Below are 10,206 nucleotides of genomic sequence, written 5' to 3' on the forward strand. Positions count from 1 at the left end.
CTGTCGAGTTGGAGAGAAAATGAGTTCAGGTTTGTTTGTTTCATTCAGCATCAGACGATGTTAGCTAGCTGTGGTTTCTAGGTAGTTGATGGATTTATATTTTTAACTAAATCTTTTCTTTGTTTGTAGCTTAGCATGCTAACAGAAGCTAATATCAGATCAAGAATCGGGAGGCTGTTTATAATCTTTTAATTAGACTCAGTTTAGAGCTGAAATATCCAAACTAACATAATCAAGGATAAAACAACAGTTTTACACCTCACCAGAGAATATATTTAAGGCTGTGTCTAAATTCAGGGCTTGTATGATTCGAAGGCCACATTTGTAGTCCAATTGCGTAATAGCGTCACGACGTTTACATATCCCATAATTCATTGCGCCACAGTGTCTCGTCTGCGAGTCTTCCTCCTTAATAACGTCTCTTTGGTGTGTTACGCTTTTAAAGCCAATTATTGTGACTCAGTACTGTCATCCTGTTTATATTTTTCCCGACTTACCGTTTCTTTAACTGTAGGGCTGGACAACAATTCAATATCTTTTGTCTCTTACTGAATAAAATGTTGTTTCTTTGACTTGGAACAGTTCTGGACCACATACACAAGTGATGTATGAGTGAATGTAAAGTTATAACAGTCCATATTGTCTGTGTTTCAGTGTTTCCTGCAGATGTTCAGCAGATACTACTGAACAGAGTAGATGCTCCTGAGGAATGGAGGCCTGATGTGGACCAGCAGGACCCAGAACTCCTCCACATCAAGGAGGAAGAGGAGGAACTCTGGATCAGATTGGAGGGAGAGCAGCTCAGTGCGAAGGAGGAGACTGATGCCAGCAGGTTTTCATTCACTGCAGTTCCTCTGAAGAGTGAGGATGAAGAAGAGAAGCCTCTGTTCTCGCAGCTTCATCATCACCAAATGGAGGACAGAGATGTTCCAACCAGCAGCTCAGCTGACCAGATGAAAGTTGAAGGTGATGGAGAGGACTGTGGAGGAGCAGAAACCAGCAGGAACCCAGATCTAAATCCTCATGGAGATGCTTCCAGCTCTTCAGAGACTGAAGTCAGTGAGGATGATGAAGAAGACGAGGATGAGAACAATCCTGACTCTCAGCTGGAACACTTGTCAGACTCTGGGTCAGCAGCTGAAGACAGTGACAAAGACTGGAAGGAGAGCAGAGCTCCTGAGTCAGCTGTAAACTCTGTCAACAAATGTTTCAGCTGCTCTGAGTGTGGCAAACAATTTCTGCACAACCGGTCACTTCAGAGACACATGACATGTCATTCAACAGGAAGACATTCAAGTTGTTTGGATCAGAAGAAAAGTGTAGAGACACACAGGAAAGTCCAGACAGGACCAAAATCATTTAGTTGTGATGAATGTGGTAAAAGATTTAACAGAAAAGCACATTTAAAAATACACACAAGAGTCCACACCGGAGAGAAGCCATTTGTATGTGAGCAATGTGGACAAAGACTTAGTCAGAAAAAAAGTTTAATCTCACACATGAGAGTTCACACTGGACAGAAACCATTTGAATGTGAGTTTTGTGGACACAGATTTAGCCAGAAAACCAACTTAAACTCGCACATTAAAGTCCACACTGGACAAAAACCATTTGAATGTGAGATTTGTGGACATAAATGTAGCCGGAAAACAAGTTTAAACATGCACATGAGAGTCCACACAGGACAAAAACCATTTGAATGTGAAGTTTGTGGACAAAGATATACCCATAAGAGTAGTTTAATCTCACACATGAGAGTCCACACAGGTCAAAGTCCGTATGAATGTGAGTTTTGTGGACAAAGATTTAGGCAGAAGTCTATTTTAAACATTCACATGAGAGTCCATACTGGACAGAAACTACTTAAATGTGAGTGTTGTGGACAAAGGTTCAGCCATGAGATAACTTTAAACCTACACATGACTGTCCACACAGGACAGATACCGTTTGAATTTGAGGATTGTTGACAATCCATTTAGATTTATTTAAACAGACACACAGAAGTCCACATGAAACAAAGTGCTCCTTAGTTCCTCCTCCAGAAGTAAAACTTTAGGACTTTAGTCTAAACTTGAGTCTGCTTTTAAACACCTGAGAACCAACAATGGACAGAAAACAGCTCAAATGATTATTGGGCTGAGCTGTCAGCACATTGTCACCATCTTTATTTTCTTTGATATTTGCATACCTGCCAACCGTCCTGATTTGGATAATGGTAGGGAATTTTTGGTCAAAGGTTATGGATGGTTTTATTACTATGGCTGAGAATCTGAATCATATGTTTGGTTTAGCAGAGAGGGCTGGATGAGGAGCTCAGTCAGGCTGCAGCATGCAGCTGGCTCCAAGGACACCCAAGTTCAGTGAACTCGGCTAAACTGGTAAGAGTATAAAAACAAGCTGAGAAGGCAGCTCGGGGCAGATTCTCATGACTGGTCTTTATCTGTGCACTTTATGTATATTTATGTAACTTGTCCTGAAATTCTGAACTTGCAAGTAAATACCAATTAAAACTATTCTCCTGCCTTTAAGTGTGGTTATTTTTGAGTAAGATAAAGCAAAAACATTTTTCTCCAACAGGCAGGACAGTCCTGGAATCCCCCCATGCCCTCTTGCATCTACCATAGAGAGGTAGGACACCCTCGTGTCCATGTAGTAGGAGGGATGTAGAGGGATTTTTTATGGGTTTTCTGCAAACGGGAGTCAGGTTACCATTAATATAACTCTGTATTTTACATGTGGGAGAGATTGTCTGAGCAAAAGGAGGCAGTTACCACAGTCCTCTGTCTCCTTGAAAAGAGCTCACTTTGCTTAAGTGAGAAATAATGATCTGTCAGTCTCCATCAATTCACTGAGGCCATTTGAGGAAGTAACCAGGGAGATATCAACTGAAAAACATGTTTCGGTTTCAAAAGCAATTCCCCTGGTGTCAGTTCTTCTCAGAACCACTGCAACTTCTGAGCGCCAAGGTAGCAAGCTAGTGCTGAGCTGTCAGCACAGTGTCACCATCGTGTCAGGGGTATTGAAATGTTTTACGGTGTTGCTGTTAGCACCTACCTGGACGTAAGATTTAAAAACTTGGGATTCCGTGACTTTGCAAATGTTGAGCCTGTAAAAGTTAGACTTGTCACCGAAATGCAGTCTGTGAATCAGACCTCAACACCTTCATCATCTGCATCAAGCTCAAACTCCATCAGCTCTGCCCCAGCCCCTGCAACTACTTCAAACTCGTCTGCGGGGGCTGCTGCATCCCCACCTGCAGCCAAAGGGGATATGGACAGAATTTGACTAAATTACTTGCATCTCCACAGCATCAGACAACTGGCACTGATGCCCTAATTGAAATGTGCAGGTACTCAGAAGAGGCCATTTCCTCAGGATCAGGATCCACTACTTTGGTGGAACAACAATGCACCAGCATTCCCCTCTCTGAGCAACCTTGCCAAAAAAACACCTGGGGGTGGTTGCAACGTCAGTGCCAGCAGAGAGGATTTTGTCAAAGACAGGACAGTTACGGAGTCACAGGCGATGTGCAATAAAAGTGAAAATGTGAACATGATACTGTTTCTGAAAAAAAATCTGTAACCAGGATCTCTGTTCTGCAAAGGGAGGCAGGGCCCACAGAGAGGCTTCTGGGAATGTTTCTTTGAACTCAAGGTTTTGGAGGTTGTTTTGTTATTTACACTGAGTGAATGGTTGTTGGTCTCGTTTGTCTCTATGTGTCCCTGTGATGGACTTGCGGCCAGTCCAGGGTGTACCCCGCCTCTTGCACAGTGATTGCTGGACATGGCCACCGGCGACCCCCGTGACCCAAAATGGAAGAAGTGGGTAAAAGATAATAGATGGAAGGATGTTTTATAACATTTGTTGCGGTGTGATAACTTTTTACAGTTTGTTTATTTAAGAAAAAAATCCAGAAAAGGAGTGCAATGAAGGGACTATTTTTATTTAATTATCATAGTTTTTGAACACGGAGTTTTAATTTATTCTTGAGTGATCATTTCGTGCACTTTGTTTAAGGGAAAAAATCCAGCCATCACAAGGTATGGGGAAATTTGTTTTGTTACTGTTCTATTTTTTCAGATTATTATTATTTTTTTAATTATAATAAAGTATTTTTTTATTTACCTATAAACTTTGCCTAATTCTATCCTGAGTTTTAACTAATAATTGATCCAAAGGAAAAATCACAGAACACTTAAAATGTCATCAAAATTCACCGTATTACTGATATCGATATGATATCGGATCCGTACCAAAATTTGCAGTAACGCACACCACTAACATAAACAAGACGCTCCAGTGTTTAGCCACGGGCATCTACTGTTCATAGGCGACCCCACCATCTGCTCCCCCGGGCTATCACAGCAGCTCCCTGCTCCACACAGAGGGCCGTGGTAGCTCGGTGGTCTGTGGTTGCGTCAGGAAGGGCATCTGGCGTAAAAACAATTGCCAAGTCTTCGTGCGACTCAGTTGGCTGTGGTGACCACTGATGAAGGGAGCAGCCGAAAGAAGAAGAAAAAACAACCCAGTTCTATTTCATATAGGCTTCGCCCTTTAAGAGCTGTCGCTTAGTGGGTTTATCCCGTTATGCGCAAGCATCATACTGAAAAAATTAGTCCACGCCCACCTGCTGTGTGGGCCCCACCCGATCCGTATAAATTACATTAAGAGCGGTTAATCTGCTCCCATTTTTCTTCAGCAAGCTAGTACAATAAAAAAACAACTGACCTTTCGTCGAGATGTCCAGCTCCAGCACCATCCGCTTGTGTCCCTCCTGCAAGACCTGTTACTTGCTTAGCTTCGACCGGCACGACACCTGCGAGGGATGCCTGGGTCCCCGCCACGTCGCCCGCGCTTCCTCCTGCCGCCTCTGTGACGAACTTCCACCGGAGGAAAGGCAGAGGAGAGCAGCCTTGTTTAAGGCTACCATCGAGGACTGCCTGTCCGTGGCGGGAGACTGCTCGCTGGACGACGCCATGGATTTCTTCGACGCCGGCTCTCGGAGTGAATCGGATGATTCCTCTGGGACCGGTGACGCTAGCAGCAGCCCCGACGCTCGTTCCCTCCCGGGGAGCGCAGTGTTGGAAAGAGGGAGGCCGAGCGGATGCTCGACTCCCCCGGGGTTTCCCGCTTCAGCGACCACATCGCTCCCTGCCGTGGGCGCGCTCCTCTCGGAGCTGCCCGCCATTATCCGGGAAGCTGCTAGCGTAAAGGGGCTCTCCGTCCCCTCACCCCCCCCGCTCAGATCGGATGATCTTGCGGGAAGGTTTGGCTCCACGCCGTCCTGATCCCATTTGGCCTCGTTTTCCAGCGGTGACAGCGTACTGGAACGAGGCCGCAGCCGGTCCTGGTAGGTTAAGGGCGCCCGTCTCCACTTACGCCCCCATCACCAGAGTGGAGGGGTTCACCGAGCGGGGCTATCCCTCGGTACCCCCCCTTGAGCCAAGCCTCGCGGAAGCCTTCGGAGCGAAGCTGTCCAGGCTGGAGAAGCGTCCCGTCCCTCCGGGGAAACACGACCAGGCGGTGACCGCGCTCTCCAACAGAGCCCACCAGTGTGCTTTTCAGGCGGCCGCGGCTAACAACAACGTGGCGCTGTTAGCATTTAGCATGTCGAAAAGGCTGGAGGCCTCAGACCTGCCGGAGGAGACAAAGAGCTCCCTGTGTAAATCGGCAGACGCCATCCTCAACATGTGCGCCGCTTCCACGGTTTGCCTGTCGAGGATTGCAGCGTGGATGACGGTAATCCAACGTTCTACCTGGCTCCGTCACTCTCCATTGCTGCCGGAAAAGCTGCACAAAGACCTGATGGAGGGCCCCATCTCATCGGACGCGCTGTTCGGAAGCAGCTTGAAGACCATGCTGGCGAATTCGAAGCAGTCGGAGGAGATGTCGGAAGCTGTGCGCCATCTCATCAAGCCGCGCGGCTCATCCCGTCCCCCAGCCCGCTGGAGAGACCGTCGAGAGCAGAGGCAGAAACATCGACGCTCCATGGCAGCAGCAGCTTCGTCTCGCCCAGCTCCACCACCAGCCCCGCCCGCCAGAGACCACCCCTCCTCAGTCCGGCAGCCTGCACTTCAGCGTTTCCCCAGAGATCGCCTGCAGACGGCGCTCGGGGCAAACAAACCGCAGAGCTCAAGAGGGAGAAGATTTAAGAAATGACGGTCTGCGGAGGATGTGTGTATAAATGACACAGGAATTGAAATAAATGATTTTTCAAAGATCAAAATGCCTGTTTTTAGCCAGTCTGTAAGTTCGGATGAGCTCACAGCCGCTGCACACACATCCTCCACACATAAAGAGCCGGTGTCATTAAATAAAGGTTTTTTAAACCCACCGTCGCTCCATCACATGCCCAGACGCTCACGTGACACCACGGTAAGCGAAATAACTTGTTGTCAATCAGAACCGCACGATCACCACCCAAGCGGTGTTAAATGCGCACCCGAGCGAGGCAAACAGCCCCCATCCAAACGGCGCTGTGTTGATGATGCACGCACAGCTGCCCGGCGCTCACCGGCTCACATCGGGATAAATGTGGGACCGCAGGCCGGGTCCGGTGGAGGTCCCCGCTCTCAGCGAAAACAACACACGCCTCTCCTGAGCGAACGCGAGCGGCCGTCATCCATCGCGTCTCAGCGATCAGCAGCTCACGGCGGCATAAGCGTGAGACAGCTGAATGAATCCAATGACGGGCCCCGCCCTCAGCGAGAGCGGCGCGCGTCCCTCCAGAGAAAACGTGCGCTCCCGCGAGGCTCACAACCTTCACTTCGACAGCACGGCGTTGATGACGTCACGCCCTCCACCTCTCAACGTTCGCACAGCGACGTTAAACGTGCAGCCTCACGACGTCATCAGCTGACACACGCCTCGCCTCAGCACACACCGCCCCGCTCGGACATGAAGGTTGGTCCGCGATCCAGACACAGCGCACGGGCGCGCGCAGAACAGCCCTTTCGAGGAAGCCTCGCCTTGGGTCACGCGGAAAACATTTCCGCGACGCATGACGGCGGTCGAGGCGGAGGATTGGATGACATCCGTTCAAAACACGGCACATCATTTAAACGCACGTCCACTCCACGAGCGTTACGCAGAGTGGCTAAAAACCTGTTCGCCGGACAGATGGATGGACAGAGTGTTATGCAAGGGTTACACGCTGCAGTTTGCAACTCGACCCCCTCCGTTCGGAGGAGTTATAGAGACGGTCCTGTCATCACCAGACCAAGTCTCAGCCTTAAATGCAGAAGTCCAGGAGCTTCTGATAAAAGGTGTAATCTCAAGAGTTCCCAACGAGGAGGAAAACACAGGGTTTTACTCACGCTACTTCCTGGTCCCCAAAAGGACCGGAGGGATGAGACCAATTCTGGATCTGTCAGCTTTCAACAAAGCGATCATGAACAGACCTTTTCACATGTTGACAAACAGACAGCTGTTGGACAACATCCAGAGAAACGACTGGTTTGTTTCCATCGATCTAAAAGATGCTTACTTTCACATACCAATCATCCCAAAACACAGAAAATTTCTGCGTTTCGCCTTTCAAGGGATGAAGTACCAGTACAACAGGCTGCCTTTCGGGTATTCCCTCGCGCCTCGTACGTTCTCAAAGTGTGTGGAGACAGCCCTGCATCCGTTGCACAGAGCAGGGATGAGAGTTTTGTTTTACCTGGACGACTTGCTGCTCCTGTCTCACTCCAGACAGGAAGCGCTGATACAGGCTCAGGTGTTGGCATCACACCTGCTAAATCTGGGCTTCGCCATAAATTGGAAGAAAAGCTCGATTTTCCCGGCCCAGACAATTGTTTATCTGGGAGTGGAATTAAATTCAATTACCATGACGGCTCGCTTATCACAAACAAGAATCGACACTCTAAAAAACCAACTACGCCACGTAAGACCTGGCAAAGTGGTAACAGCTGTTTCCGTCATGAAGCTGTTGGGAATGATGTCATCAGCTCACACAGTGGTCCCGCTGGGTTTGTTACACATGAGACGCCTCCAGAGGTGGTTTGCGCGTCTGCGTGTGGATCCAGTAAAACAAAAGAGACGGATGATCACTGTCCCTCCCTCCGTGAGAGCAGACCTCCGACACTGGGGAAACACCCTGGTTCTGTCAGAGGGAGTCCCCGTCAGCAGACCCTCGTCACACGTGTCAGTCTTCACGGACGCGTCGCTGTCAGGCTGGGGGGGGACATGCTTATCTCAAGCAGTAGGGGCGCTGTGGCCCCACCACACATCAGCCCACATCAATGTTTTGGAGTGTCGCACAGTGCTGAACGTGATTCAGCATTTTGCTCCCGTTCTACAGAATCAACACATGTTGATTCACACAGACAACATGGTGACTGCTGCGTACATAAACCGCCAGGGGGGTGTGCGTTCAGCCCAGATGTTACACATTGCGCGGAAGCTACTGTGTTGGGCTCACCAAAATCTGCTTTCCATCAGAGCGGTCTACATACCCGGCGTTCTGAACAGAGGAGCAGATGTGATGTCCAGGGGCGGCCCACGTCACGCGGACTGGACCCTCCATCCAGACCTGATGTTTCAGACGTGGCAGAAGTTTGGCAAAGCAGCTGTGGACCTGTTTGCGACGCGAGAGAACGCTCAGTGCCAGTTATGGTTTTCCCTGAGCCCACGAGACGATCCACCGCTGGGGGTGGATGCATTTGCCCACAGCCCGTGGCCCAAAACGCTTCTGTACGCGTTCCCCCCTCCCCCTCTGATTTTACGGTTCCTGAACCGAGTTCAGGAGGAAGGATTGACAGCTCTCCTGGTAGCTCCCGAGCGCGTGAACGCACCATGGTTCCCAGTCCTGCAACGTCTGTTGTCGGGTCGTCCGTGGAAACTGCCATGGAGGGAAGATGCTCTCCTTCAAGCAGGAGGAGCGATCAGGAGTTACCCGGAAATAGGCCAGCACCTGTGGGTCTGGCCGCTGAGCGGTCCCGCTTAGAGAAGATGGGTCTCCCTCAGGAGGTAGTGCGCACAATTCAAGATTCACGCGCTGCATCTACCACAGCCCTGTACACATCAAAGTGGACGGCTTTTCAGCGCTGGTGTACAGAGAAAGGTCTGGAGGCCTCATGTCCATTAGGTGGCGTGCTGTCCTTTCTTCAACAGCTGATGGATAGGAAGTTGGCATTCAGCACGATTAAAACGTACGCTGCAGCCATCTCTTCCTGCCACGAAGGGTTCGGAGACAGAACAGCTTTTAATCACCCGCTGATGAAGCGGTTTCTAAAAGGTGTACAAAGACATAGGCCGGTTTCACGCCCACTCATTCCACAGTGGGATTTAACACTGGTCCTGCGAGCCCTGATCAAAGCTCCATTTGAGCCTCTGGATCAGGTTTCACTTAAATTCTTGTCTCTTAAAACAGCCCTGCTGCTGGCTTTAACATCCGCTAAGAGGGTGAGTGATTTATCGGCCCTCTCTGCCGCTCCGTCATGTCTCAGAATCCAGGCTGACGGTAGTTCAGCTGATTTAAGACCAAACCCAGCCTTTATGCCTAAAAACATCACGAGCTCTTTTAAATCGAGACAGATATCGTTGGAGGGATTCTTCCCTCCCCCCCACAGATCAGAAGAAGAAGCATCTTTTCATCTTCTCTGTCCGGTGCGGGCGTTATCGTGCTACATAACGCGCACAGCTGCAATGCGTTTCAAACTCAACAATTGTTTGTGCATTATAGAGATGCATCTGCAGGCCGCCCGTTATCCACCCAGCGCTTGTCACACTGGCTGTGTGAGGCCATTTCTGAAGCCTACAGAGCATCAGATCTAGAGCCTCCTGTCAACCTCAAAGCACACTCGACCAGGGGTATCGCATCTTCGACTGCTCTGCATAATGGTATGTCAATGCAGGACATTTGCACTGCGGCTGCATGGTCAACACCCTGCTCATTTATTCGCTTTTACCTACGTGATGTAACGGCTCGTTCCATGACACATTCTGTCCTTAGTGTTCTAACAGAATGAATATTGTTGTTCTCATGGAACTCTGTTTAAACTCACATCTGTCTGCATGCTTCACAGTGTGAGATGTTGTTATCAGTCACAAGTTGTGTCTGTGATTTTGGTTCTATTGTCACTGATCAGTTCATGACTATGGTTACCAATCAGTTCATTTGTTCAATAATCAGTTCATTGATATTAATCTGTTTATACTGTTCAATCATGAATCAGTTGCTTCATGTCCCCCCCCCCCTCC

At 49.0% G+C, this 10,206-nt stretch overlaps 1 protein-coding gene across 2 annotated transcripts in view; it reads left to right on the plus strand.

Annotated features, from left to right (window-relative positions):
- LOC119412004 (zinc finger protein OZF-like) overlaps nt 1-10,206 on the plus strand; it is a 22,790-nt gene that overhangs the window by 4,887 nt on the left and 7,697 nt on the right. Inside the window, exon 2 of one of the 2 annotated variants that reach the window (XM_037678978.1) lies at nt 655-2,139. The exons of the other annotated variant lie outside the window; for it this stretch is intronic. Coding sequence (XP_037534906.1) covers nt 655-1,967 — 1,313 coding nt within the window. The 3' untranslated portion in view covers nt 1,968-2,139. Of the gene's footprint in view, nt 1-654; nt 2,140-10,206 lie in introns of those variants that run through there. 2 annotated transcript variants of the gene reach the window in all.

Source organism: Nematolebias whitei, chromosome 7, assembly GCF_014905685.2.
Source record: "Nematolebias whitei isolate Nwh7 chromosome 7, NemWhi1, whole genome shotgun sequence".
NCBI lineage: Eukaryota > Metazoa > Chordata > Actinopteri > Cyprinodontiformes > Rivulidae > Nematolebias > Nematolebias whitei.